This window comes from Psittacula echo (genome assembly GCF_963264785.1).
Source record: "Psittacula echo genome assembly, chromosome: Z".
Taxonomy (NCBI): Eukaryota; Metazoa; Chordata; class Aves; order Psittaciformes; family Psittacidae; genus Psittacula; species Psittacula echo.
The window spans coordinates 45,479,019-45,492,862 of NC_137742.1; the positions used below are offsets into that span (position 1 = coordinate 45,479,019).

Consider the following 13,844-nt stretch of genomic DNA (forward strand, 5'->3'; position numbering starts at 1 on the left):
CAAGGTTCTGACTACAGCTGTTGCGGTACAGATTTCCCTTGCGTATGCCTATGTTTCTGCACCTGTGCTCCCAGGCTCCCTTCCAAAAATACCCGGAGAACTGGTATGTCCATACAACAGTTATGACTGAGTGCAAGCCGAAGTCAATGTGCTGAAGGTGAAAGTATTCCTGTTTCCTTCAAGAATTTCAACAAATTCTATCTACTATAATAAATAAACTTGTAGGGTGAAGTTATCTTCATAGTAAAAATGGTACCTGGCAGTTGTGTGTGTGTATGTGCACAAGAGTATTCACGAGGAGAGGTAACACAGTGGTATCACATGCTAGCTGACTACAGGGTAACCTCCCCAAAGAGACAGGACCTCACACCATCTAGAAAAGCATCGGTTTGGTGCATCTCAGGGCACATTACAGAGCAGCAGATATGTGATTTATGGTGCAAGACTCTATAATTTTTACCTTACCTCCTGTCATGCCAGCTAAACATCTTGCCCTTTGAGGAGATAAGTCCTTGTCCATAGCTCATTGAGAACTTAATTGTAGCCTTTCAATGTTCAGTTGATATCAGATACAATTGCAGAAACAAAGCTAACCCAAATAGGACTGATAAGTCCCACTGCATGGAAAATATCAGCAAAAAGCTGTTAAATAAAAACTTCTTAAATCCTACACAAATGAAAAAAAAAAACAAAACCCAAAACCAAAACAGAACAACAACAAAAAAACCCACAAAACCAAAAACCACAAAACCCAAACGAACCAACCAACAAAAAAAAACCCCACCAAAATCCTAACTATGAATTAGCCAAATTATATGAAGTTCATCTAACTCTCCTAAGGTATTTACATGAGGACTGGTTAAGTAGTGAAAAGTTTCATGCTGGGAAGACACAAATGATAGTCTTACTCAATGCATGCATTTTTATTTTCCCTCACAAGTAAGGAAATGGGCCATTTTCCTTAGAAAAGGCTGGTCTTGAAACTGTTGTTTGACAACTGGAAATACAAATGGTTAAATAGACATCATAAGGACATGTAGCTTATTTTTTAAAAACTATACTCTAATTCTTCTAATGTGTGCCAACGTGCAGTGTTGGTTGTTGCAGTGTATGTCACACTCTTCCTTGCTTCAGAAGATGTTTGCACAGTCTCTGTATGGTCAGTCTGCTACTAGCCATATAACAACTTTAGGCAAAACAAGAACTTTCAGAAATTTCCGCCACAAAGACCATTAGAAATTTGGTAACACAGCTTTGCAAAGCAAGTAAATATCAAAATGGGGTGCAAATAATTCCTAGCAATTGTAATGTACTCAGTGTACATTTGCTGCAGTCCTATTTTGACTAAGTCCCTTCTACATTTTACATCTCTGCTCAAAGTGGTATTGCTGCACATGTATAAATGATCCTGATAAACCAGTCCTGAGTGTTCAATATGCGAGCTTTCACCCAAGTAAGTGGTTCAGCTCTAAATTATCTTATTTTCTTGGAGGCTTTCCAATGCTTGCTTATGACTACTTGCTAACCAAGGAGATCCATTGCTGGCTGTATTTTTGTGGAATCAGTACACTAGTTCAGTGTCAGGAGACTTACACAAATACTTTGCAAAGACAAAACAACCCCTCCAACTTCTCTTCATATATTCGGCTTTGTGGGGCTTCCCTGAGCCAGAGACTGCTCCTGGGATAATCGGGGTAACGAAACATGTATTGCTCATTTTAACAACACTCTGTCTTAGGACATCAAAAAAGGGAGAAGTGCACATCATATGATTTCTTCCTTTTTGCTTTTGCGCAACAGTCTACAAACCCTGTTTTTCACTCTAAATGCATGCTTTCAAGTCTGCGAGCTAAATGCAGGCTTTACGAGAGTGTAAGGAGGAACCCTGAATAGCTCTTGCAGTTATTCCACTCTAAGAGGCAAGTTCCCTGATAAAAATCCAAGTTTATCTACTCCTGGCTTGATGTAGGGCAAGACACTGTAAATCTTTCTGTATCTCATCTGTGCTGCAACTCTCAGTGCTATAGTGCTTCCCAGTAGCTGGACACTACGTATATAAACACCAGCCACACTGGTGGTAAAATGCCCGACTCTTACCAGACTCAGTGCAAGCACATCCGCCTGCCTGGCCTCTGGCAGGACACTGGGACCCCCAGGGCCACAGACCATCACTGCTACACGGGAGCAGCCTGGCTGGCTGACCAGAGCAAGAGTCATCCTCAACTGGTCTGCAACCTGCGTTTTTGTCCGTTTCCTCCAGATTTTGTTTTTCTCTAGTCAAAGTTGCCACCCTGACGTCCTCCCCAGGTTATATTCCAGCCGTCCCAGCGTGCTGCCACTCTCTCCAGCCTGCCTGGATCCATCGTAAGTATTTAGACAAACACTGCACAATGTAACGGCTCCCTTGGCGGTGCGGGATGCCCCCACGGCAGCCCCACATCATCTCCAGCAGCTCCAGATACTGGCGCCCTGCGGCGGGGCAGACCCCCGAGGGTGATAGCGGGTAACCCTCCCAAGCCCTCGCCAGACCTCCGCCCGGCCACCGCCCAGGCTCCGGCGGGAGGCGCGGCCCAGCGGAACGAGGCCTGGCGCGACCGCCAATCGGAGCGGCGGGGCGGACACGGCCGCGGCGACTATAAGATGAGCCACAGGGAGCCAGCGTTGTTGAACTGGGGAGTCGAGTTGGCCGTTGTTCGTGTTTGGTGAGGTGAGCGGGCTTGAGCTGGGGCTTCGGGTCCGAGCGGGCGTTGGCCCCTGTGCTGCGGCGGAGCGGCTCCTGCCGGGACGGGGCCGCCATTCCAGCTTGCCAGCCCCGCCGCCCGAGCTTGTTTACGGCCGAGGGCCCAGCCCGCAGGGGGGAACGGGTAGAGGCCGGCTCAGATCGTGGGGCCTCCGAAGGGGGCCTCAGCGGGGCCCGGGGTGGCCAGCTTCTTAGCGGGCTGGGCCCCGGGAGCTTGGAGTACTGGCTTGCTCCTCTCTCCTGCGAATGAACTGCTTAATGCAGGGGTGGGGGAGTCGCGAACAGGCGCGTTTCGGGTCGGGCATCCCACTCGCTGCTCAGGGCTGTGAAGTCAAGGGCGGCTCTCCGGCGCGTTGCTCCGTTTGACCGCTGTTCCTCCGTTCGCTGCAGATCTGCCATCATGAATCTGTGTCTGACCACGCTCTACCTCTGCTTGGGGCTGGCCCTCGGCGCTCCGAGAATTGACTCCGAGCTCGACAGCCACTGGCAGCTGTGGAAGTCGTGGCACAACAAGGACTACCATGAGGTGAGCGCCGGGCATACGTGCTCTGCTCGGCAAGTGCTGAGCGCATTCAGAAGGGCCCTGCCAGCTGAGTCATATCTGCTTTGTTTCTACACTGACTATGGTCTGCACTTGGGAAGGATAATCCTGTTTTTCCTAGGTCCCTGGCCTAGGTTTGTGCATCGACTCAGCTGTACTGTACTCTTTGTTTTTATTACGAGGGGGGCAAAAAAGACCATCGCAAACAGCATTCAGACTTCTGATTCAAGTAACCTACAAAGCACGTAACTCTTGTGCAAGTGAACTTTGTTTGAACTGCCTCATTGAAGTATGTTGTTTTCTGGCCCCTTAGAGAGAGGAAAGCTGGAGAAGACTGGTGTGGGAGAAGAATCTGAAAATGATTGAACTCCATAATCTGGATCACACATTAGGAAAACACAGCTACAAGTTGGGAATGAATCAGTTTGGTGACATGGTATGTACAGAGGCATGAAACACAGTTCCAGACAGTGGTGTGTGATAGATGATGACTCCATGTCTTACATTTTCTTCAGACAACTGAGGAGTTCAGACAGCTTATGAATGGGTATATACACAAGAAGTCAGAAAGGAAATACAGAGGATCCCAGTTCCTTGAGCCCAGCTTCCTGGAAGTGCCACGATCAGTAGACTGGAGAGAGAAGGGATATGTAACTCCGGTTAAAGACCAGGTATTCTCCAATGGGGATTTTTTAACTAGATACAGATCTGGCTTCCTGAATGCTATGTCCACTTCCATAGAGGAAAAACTATGGACTTTCAATGAAGCCTAGGGAAAGCTTACTAAACGGAGTGCCATTTTGATAAAATTGCTGCACCCCTTTAGGATGTTTTATGGATTCTGTACTAAAAGTTTTGAGAACTGAAAAGGCCTGTAATATCTTCACTTGCACATGCTAGGAGTGTAAATCTGAAGTTAGCCTTGTGGCTTTTGTGTTGGGCTTTCTTGTGCTTAGGTCAGTGATAGGGGAACTGTAATTGCCTAATCTGTCCAGACTTGTAACTTCATTTGTGCCTCAGGGTCAGTGTGGCTCTTGCTGGGCTTTCAGCACAACAGGAGCTCTTGAAGGGCAGCACTTCAGGAAAACTGGCAAACTTGTTTCGCTGAGTGAGCAGAATCTGGTGGACTGTTCTCGCCCTGAGGGGAATCAAGGCTGCAATGGAGGTCTTATGGACCAGGCTTTCCAGTATGTGGAGGATAATGGGGGAATTGATTCAGAGGAATCCTACCCATACACTGCAAAGGTAAGTGTAATAGCTGGACTTGTATTGCAGGTGTAACATCTGTGGACAAACTGTGTTGGGGAAACTCATACCTAGAAAGGAAAATGTCTATGTAGTAATAGGTACATCTGTTCTTTCTGTTGCATCTTTCCTAAGAAAACTGGAGTGACTGCTAGCCCCAGTGGGAATCACATACTGCGCTGCTCTTTGAGGTCAAAATCTTACCAGACCATTTGGAAAAACTAAGGGAAATACTGTTATTGCTCTCCCTCATTGCTGCCCTCCTATCAGATGTCATTCCTTATCTTGGTTGACCCACTGGACCAGGACGCAATCCTTGTGAACAGTGCTACTTTGTTATAGGGGTGCAATTCAGCTTCCCATAACTGAGCTATTATGCAGTTGCTACCTGTAGACAAACTAATTCTTGCAGCTACTGTGATTTGTTTTTTAACAATGGTTGTTGGCAATGCCACTAGACTAAATGTGCATAAATGCACATAATGGGCAGACTTCTAAAATCTCTAATTATCTGTCAAATGTTAAACAGATGTGAGAAGACAAAAACACAGTGGTAGATTGCGGTATCACTTGAGAGCCTATGGTTTAACCTTTTGATTACTAAGAGCTTTGCTTAGTTTCCTTTCCGTTTAGTGTTGACTGAATGTGCAATAGCAATGCCATTTGTTGTGAGGAATAGAGAAAGAAGCCTGTGGATTTGGTTCGGCTTCATCTGCATCCCTGTAATCTCAGCTTTTTCCCTAATCTTGCCTCTTACTGAGATCCCAGTGGATAATAGAAAGTGCCTAACTTGCTGAGTATAAAAAGTAAGCAACTGAAGTGTATTCTGTGTCCATTTAGTTCAGGGATGCAGCTTTAGTACTTAAGTTGCCACACCAAGTGAGGGAGGGATGTGTTTGCTCCAGTCTATTTAAATTTCACATGGCCTAACTTCCAAACTAGGCCGCTCTCCTGAGATAAATGCCTGTGACACCAACAGTTCAGCTTCATTCTCTATTGGAAAAGAAGTAAAAAAAGTACTTGTATGTAAGGTCATATGATACAAATGACTAACTTCCAAATCATTCTGTACTGTTCTTCAAGGTATGACAGGCTAAAATTGTGGATTTTAAGTGCTTGCTCAATGAGCAGTTTCTGGATTGCTTAGTAATTAATGAATACTTGGCTCTCTTGCATTGCCTGTTAATGCATTCTGGGCTTCTTTCCTCCCTGAAAAGACATTTGTCCTGCTCACCAAAAAAGGCAGGATTCCAGGATGTGATGGTCCTTTGCATACTGGTAAAGTTTTCCTTTTGGGCTCCACTTCCCTGTGCTTTTTCTGTAACTTTGAGAAACTCAAAAGCCCCTTCTGTGTTCTCCCTCTGCTCTTTCAAAGCATTGCTGAAGCAATTGGATCCTCTTCAGTGCCTTGTTTTCAAGGCAGCAAAGTCCCAGGATGTCTGGAAATTCATGTGCTCACCTGTGTGTTAAGAGAACAACTGTGTAATAACTAGGGCTTTCTTTTTATTTAGGATGATGAAGACTGTCGCTACAAGGCAGAGTACAATGCTGCTAATGACACTGGCTTTGTTGACATTCCTCAAGGACATGAAAGAGCTCTCATGAAAGCAGTAGCAGCTGTGGGTCCAGTGTCTGTTGCTATTGATGCAGGCCATTCTTCATTCCAGTTTTATCAATCAGGTGGGGGTTTGTTAGCATGTTAGCAACTTGAATGCAGAGAGCTCTGGGTTTTTTGTGTGTGTGTGGTTTGGTTCTTTTTTTAATTATTTTTAATACTTGGAATTCATTTTCCTTCAGTTTAATAGGTGAAAAACCCCCACAATTATGATGCTGACATTATCAGGAGTCGTTTGAATTCTACGCCAGGTTCTCCATGCTTCACGCTTCACATTTCTCCTACATGTCTGTGTACTTGTCCTTCAGTTTCTGCTGTGATACGCTTCACTTATGAGTCCTCTCTCTATGACTTTCAAGAGGCTGTGCATCATTTAATTTGAAATACGCAGAACTTCTGGTGAGGGAGAAGAGCTTCCTGCAGATGAGCTTGTTCGCATGTGTGCTTATGTCTCTGCAGGTATCTACTATGAACCAGACTGCAGCAGTGAAGACCTGGACCATGGTGTTCTGGTTGTAGGTTATGGCTTTGAGGGAGAAGATGTAGATGGGAAGAAATACTGGATTGTCAAGAACAGGTAAGATTGCTGTCTATGCTTTGTACTCTCTGGGAATAGGAGAGAAGGGAAGGTAGCTTGTCACTTTTAGTGCACGGATGGAAAGACAACAGCAATTAAAAACTGCATGAAAAATATGGGAACGGTTTCCAGGTTGTGTTGTATGCAGAAGTTAAACCCAACTTATGCTGCTGGCAGCCTAATAAAGTAGAATCAAAGCAGCAAAGTCATTCTGCTTTTTCAGTTAATTCAAGGGAGCTCAGTAGTGCAACAGCCTGTAGAGCTAGTAGATGTTAAAGTGGTGGAGCAGAGGAGAGCAAGAGGAAGCAAGTTTGTAAGGGTATAATGGATTTTTTGGAAGCAGAGCACTGCTCACTATGTGAAATAGGGTAACACTTGGACTTTAAAGAGGGAGTTACCTACTAGGTTGGAGAGAAAACAATAAATTAAAGCTGAAGGGCATGTCACATGAGCTTGTCTCATGTTCTTGTCAATAATGGGGCACCACCATCAAATGCTGCTTGCAGACTTGGTCTTCCCTTAAAGTTGGCTGGGGGCAGTGTCTGAGGTTCAGGCACCTGTAATTGAGGATTGCATGTTAAGGTCTCCACCTTGTAAGAGGATGGCTCACCCTTCTGGGAGCTTGGGGTGCTTCTTCTGCAACATGCATTTAATTGCTGGAAAGCACTTTAGTTTGGCTGCAGCTATCTTGATTTTTCCTCCACAAATGGAAGGTAGTAGTTTTCAATTTAAATATGGGGGAGAGGGGAGGAAGGGTAAAGTCTTTTCTGAGTATGAAAACAAATCCTTTACTTCTGTTTTCAGCTGGGGTGAGAAGTGGGGTGACAAAGGATATATCTACATGGCCAAGGACAGGAAGAACCACTGTGGAATAGCAACAGCTGCTAGCTATCCACTTGTATAATTTGAAGACTGAACATTTCAGTGCAAGAGGGGATTTTAAACTGAATGACCAAACCCATGTTTGGTCTACATGTGGTGGTAGACTTACATCTTTCAAAAGTCAACTTGATTTTTTTTTTTTTTTAAACTTTTGAAGTATGTTTTACATGTTGGTGACATGCCACTTGTTTTAAATTAATGTAAATGTTGGTATGTAAACAGCTTGTAATATTGCTGGCTTGACTGGTTAATCTAATAGATTCTTCTTTGTATTTTTCCTTTTTTTTTCTTTTTTTTTTTTTTAAAAAAAGAATTAACAATATGTCCAGAGGTTTACTTTATAAATAAATTCTTAATTTCTAGTGTGTACAGATGACTTGGCTGTTTGATATGTGTTTTTTCCTCTTGAGACTGTTATCAAATGGGCATCCTAAATCATACAACTAGCTGAAGTTTATATTCATGCCTCTTCATCAGTTACTAAAACACAACCCTGTCTATCCGGGAATGGTTAATAGCTGATATAAACTATAGTATTTGTTACACAAAGACATTTTTCCACTTTTCATTTTATCAGCTAAAATGTAGAAGTGACTGAAAATATGATCCTTATTCTTCAAAATTACTTGATCCCTAGACTGCATCTGTAAATGAGTTTTGGTGTAGTCCCATGACCCAGATGTGATGGTATATCTTGTTCTTTGTACTTTTTTTAATACCATCAATGTTTCTTACATTACAGCAGTTGTCTACTTTGAGCTCTGTAGGATACAGCAGGAGCACCAAAGCACCTGGGCTATTCAGAGAGAAAGCTTGGCTCTTGAGATATTTATTGTCCTACATATTTTGCCCATACACCAGCTCTGTCTAATGAAAGAAGTGTGGGGGTAGCGGGAGGTGGCAGGAATTTTGTTCTTATGGAAAGTGAAGTTGGGCCACTCTCAATCCTTGGATATTCAGTGGCTGACCGAACTATGGTGATTTACACTGTGCTCTGTCTCCTCTCTGAAAGGACTTTTTTCCTCTGCGGATATCTGTGCTGCTGAAATGTGATTACTGTTACATACCCTTGTTTAGATGTGGTTTTGGTAACAGTAGTTTCTGCAGAGGAGGATAAATTGGTAACACCAAAAACGGCTGAGGGGAAGACTTGCATTGTTTTTGCCTCCTCTTGTATTTGGGCTGGAGGTTGAAGGAGCCTAGTCCTGCAGATTAACCAGCACCAGTTCAGACTTAATGGACGTATTGTTTCTTTTTAAGTACAGTATCTTTCCTGAGACTGATAACTGTGCATGCAAGGGAACACTTGGACTGCAAGTTACAGAAGCTAATATCTTTGTTGATAAAATAAGCTTTGAGCTTTCATTCCATAATTTCTTGTTGAAATAAAACCAAGATGAGTTATTTGGAATAATCAAAACTTCACTAGTGCTCAGTTGTGCTACGTGCTGTTTGTGGATGAATTCCTTCACCCGGAATTTGCTTATGAGATTTTTTTTTTTTTTTTTTTTTTGTAGGAAGAACCTCCCTCAGCCTAGTGGCTATTTAAGAAGCCACAGAGCTGAAATACTGGTTAGAATTTAGCTATTAAGTTGTCTTGCTAAGCCTGTTATGGAAAATGCCTGTACTGCCTGGCAGAACCTATGGAGGAAATTAATATGGAGCTCAACTGGTAGTCCTCTAAAGGCTTATGTTCAGAAGGAAATAGGAGTGGTATACACATTCAAAATGGGAGGCAAGATGAAAACACTGCCAGCTCTGGACTGTATCAGCTTATGTAGCTGTTTTTCATTCTTGCTGCCCCAGACCTGGGGGTTGGCAGAGGCCTGTGAACATTTTTTTAATCCTGGAAGCTGACATTACTGTGGGCTTAGTAATACTTAAAATGCTGCTGGTTTTCTATACTGATTAAAACAAGACAGTGAGAATATCCAATATAGGGTGAGACTAGTACAAAGCCTGCTAGGACTTGAACTGCTGTAAAATAATGGGCAGCGGGCACAGGTGTTTGGTTACAAAAGCCAAGGTTAATAAAAGTTGCTGTGAAAACAAGGTATTTATGAACAGATGGGAAAAGAAAAGGATGTAACTTCCCGAAGTATATGCACATAAAAAGGAATGTAGCTCACAAAAGACTCATCAACCTCTGAATTTTTTTGAAGTAAAATGTGATAGTGCCACTATTTGTCTGCATTAAAATTTGCTGATGGTTCTGGCTGAACATCCTCTCTTCTGAGTAGAATAATCAAGGAGGAGACAGGGTAACTCAGGCCATGCAGATAACTGAAAAAACAGCTTCACCCACTGTTGCCTTACATGACACTTAAAACACTAAAATTTTATGGAAGTTGCATTTAGGCAAAGTGCTAGAAACTTAAAATCTGTGACATTTCAAGAATGACATTAAATCTGTTTTCACAATTCCACTGCAGTGGCCCTATCTTCTGTAGAGCTGTTTCATTTACTTCAGAGGTACTATTACAAAACAGCAAATGATTCCATAATGGTATATCCTGTTGGGCAAAGTGTCATCGCTCTCGAAAGTTGTTCCTTTCTGAAAATACAGCAAATACACATTATGCATGCCCAGAGAAAGCTTCTGAGTTGTTCCCAGAAAAGCTGTGAGTAATTATAGCTCTCTGGCTGTGTGCCAGTATTTTTCTTTCCAGATTTTCTTTGGTTTTATATTCCTGCTGATAGCTGAAGTTGCATTTATTATCAAATGTTTCATTTATAAAGGTACTAATGCACAGGTATTACCAGTAAATGTGTTTGGGCCCTGCTTATTACAGCTATTGTTGCTAATGTTGTCTTACACATATCTAAATATGTGATTTGGACACTGTGCTACATGCAAGGTAGATGGCAATTCTCTATAGTGATAAAGCAGTGCATTCTTTGCTTGCTTTCCTGTTTTATTTAAATTTGGGAAGAAAAAAGACCTTGTGTTTTGTTTTGTGTGCTTCTTAGACTGTGCTTGACCTAAAGGTATCGTAAGTTTCCCTGATCTGCTTGATGAATGACTATTTATCAACAGCTGGTCATGAGTTTTTAAAGGCAAGTACTCTTGAAGCAAGGAGAACCATGAAAAGAAATTATTCAACTCACACATAAAGTGTTTATTCTTTGAACTGCAGTAAGAAATTAATTTAAGTGTCATTGGAAGCTTTATTTTCCCTTTAAAAGCGGTCTTCTTCTCATTCTACCTGTGACTGCTAAGTAGAATGGATTTTTTTGGTTGTTTTTGGTTTTTTGAGGGGGTTGTTTTTCATTTTGTTTGGGGGGGCTGTTTTTTTAATATGCATGGTTTTTCATCTTTGCTAATGTTAACATCAATTTCTTAACATTAACAGTGGAGCAAATAAGCTTATTATCCCCCTACACAATACATACATGAAAGTAATTTTCAAAATACTTTGAAGGACTACAGTGACAAAATATTTGTCATCTCACACTGTTGAAACCTTACAGGAAAGCCAAATGTGATGAGTTGTATCAGTGAAGTTCTGCTATAGTGAATGATTAACTGGTGATCTGCATAAGGATACTCGGCAAACCCATCATTCTGAGACAACCAGAGGTGTAGGAAAATAGGAATATCCACTAAAAACAAATAAAACTACAAAAATTCTAGCTTCTGAGCATCAGTTAAGCAGTATTTGGTCTTTAATTAATGTCATTGAAGAAATAAAAAATTCTGCCATGTATCTCTTATCCTTAATCAGTTTTTATGTATTTGAGATTAACTTCAGTTTCTGGCTATTAACCGAGAAATTGAGTATACTTGAGATAGCTGTGATAACGTAAGCTGATGCTTCTGCTTCCTAGCTCTTTTTTTCACTTTAAAGGTATATAATAAATTGAGAGCCTATTTTTAGTTGCAGTCTGTCCCAGTAACTTTCTCTCATTTTGTTGGGAAGTCATAGCAGGAAGTGCTGACTTAACTAATACACTGTTTTGTAGAAAGAATTGGTCAAGATGGAATCACTAATGGGGATGTTTTCTCTCATTCTGTAATCAGGGCTTTATCATAGAATCAGAGAATGGTTTGCGTTAGAAGAGACTTGAAATGTCGTCTAGTTCCAGCCCCCGTGCCACAGGCAGGGACACCTTTCACTAGACCAGGTTGCTCAAAGTCCTGTCCAGCCTGACCTTAAACACTTCCAGGGATGGGGCATCTACAGCTTCTCTGGGCAACCTGTTCCAGTGTCACACCAGTCTCATAGTAAAGAACTTCCCCTAATATCTAATCTAAATCTACCCTCTTCCAGCTTAAAGCCATTCCCACTTGCCCTTGTAAAAAGTCTCTCTCCAGATTTCTTATAGTTCTCCCTGGAGCTTTCTCTTCTGCAGGCCATTATCAAATCATTGGTGAAATTTAATTTAATGGCAGGGGCACCTAAAGCATTTGGAAGAAAGGATATAATCAGACACAAAATTTCATTCACAAAGATTAATTCCCAAAGCTGAACCTAGGTGATGTTCAACAAGGCGCATTTGAAAACAGCCAAGGAGCCCAACCTGAAACTTTTAACTTCGGGGAGGGAACTCCATATGCTGGAGACCTGATCAATGGATTGATTAGATATATTGGGGTCCTCAGTAGAAACCACCTTCACTTGTGTTTACAGAGAACTTGCTTGCTTGCTTGCTTGCGCTTTTTTCATGCTAAATTGCATGATTATACGCTTTCCAGTGGTCTTAAAATTTTATTTATGCGGCAGTTTTTGTTTCCATCATGCTAGCGTGTTGAAGAGCTACCACCAACTTTTGTGAGTAAAGGGGCATGGAAACCATGAAGGCAGGTGTTTATATAATACATACTGTGTTCTTTTTAAAATGCTTCTTCCTTGCTTTGTTCAATTAAGCTTCTCACCACCTCCAGGAGATGCAAAACCTACTTCTGAGCAAAATCTGATAGCCTTTCTCAACAAAGTGAGGCTGGGAAATACATGTTTTAGAAATAACGTGTGTTGGTAGGTTTGGTGCTGCAGCTCTGATACCTGCTACTTTACCTTCGGCAGCAATTCTGGTTTCAAAAGAAGGGGTCAAAGATGGAGCAAAGTCAGAGAGTGAGCTACTCCTCTCCCCGGCCACCTTCAGAAGACACTCCTGGGTAGAGCTGGCTTTGTGAGGGCCTCCAGGGCAAGACTGTGGTTGGGCTGAGATGTGAGAAAGGAAAGATACAATCTTCCAGCCTGGTAAAGGTCACCCATATGCTTTGTGACATCTGATCCACTTTGGACATTCGTCAGGGTTTAACTTCTAATTTCAAAGTAAGTTCTTCGTCTGTGTTAATGTGTGTTCCTCCAGGGCAACGGTGGTTTAAATGCGCTCTACTGAGGTGCCACCGAGGACCCGCTGAAGCTCTCTCCTCCCATGTAGACTTCATGTGTCTACATGGGAAAATCACAATCTTGGGAACCACTGTGGAAATACATGAAGTTTTGGTTTTAATGATTAAGTTGGTGGTTTTTTAATTACCAGAGAAAGCTTCCTGTACAGCATGTGTACAGTGACATAAAACTGTTTAAAATAAATGCTGGGCTGTTAGACACTCAAACTGGCTTAGGAGGTCTGGGATGCTGAAATGGGATGCTGAGAACTCCTTGAGGTGGTAGCACATGTCATGGGACACGATTGTGCTTAAAAACTGAAAGTCAAATGAAATAAAATCGGCCAAGTCTGAAAAACCACAGGTGGTTTTTCTCACCTAAAAAGGAGTCAGAATCTCTAGATGTATCTCTAGTGTATCAATTTGTGAGACTGGTAACAAGTCATAGAGAAAAACCTAGACAGAGCTGCCTACAGAGCTCTCGAAACAGTTCATTGCTGTTTCGGCAGGTGCTCAGTTATGCTAGATATGTGTATGGCCAAGCACATACCACAGTCTTTTACAATTATGCCACAGCAATGCAAGAATTGTGAGTGCAAGTTCTTCCCTATCGCCCTCTTAACATTCCTTCTGCTCAGCCATGTTTACTAGTGTTGCAGTTGGCTTTCCTCATACAAGCATGAAGCACTGGCTGACAGCAGGGTGGTTTTTTTTTTAATAGGATATACATACTGAAAGTATCAGCTGTGATGTGAAACTGCATTGACTTTTGGAGATTTATGATAATAATTGCCTGTAGTTGAAATAAACTTCTGTTTATAGAGAAATTATAATGCCTTGTGCAAAGATTAAGGATAAATACTGTTGCCATTTGGCTATTAGTGTCTCGCTAGTGGCAGGAAGAATTGG

General features: G+C 42.3%; 1 protein-coding gene across 1 annotated transcript; it reads left to right on the top strand.

Annotated features, from left to right (window-relative positions):
• The first annotated feature begins 2,610 nt into the window (after window positions 1-2,610).
• Window positions 2,611-7,951, top strand: CTSL (cathepsin L). Its single transcript, XM_080638156.1, has 8 exons — window positions 2,611-2,707; window positions 3,131-3,266; window positions 3,595-3,717; window positions 3,797-3,952; window positions 4,302-4,526; window positions 6,038-6,206; window positions 6,601-6,718; window positions 7,523-7,951. The coding sequence occupies exons 2-8, from the start codon at window positions 3,141-3,143 to the stop codon at window positions 7,620-7,622; spliced, it is 1,017 nt and encodes a 338-aa protein (XP_080494282.1). The 5' UTR covers window positions 2,611-2,707; window positions 3,131-3,140; the 3' UTR covers window positions 7,623-7,951.
• Window positions 7,952-13,844: the final 5,893 nt, after the last annotated feature.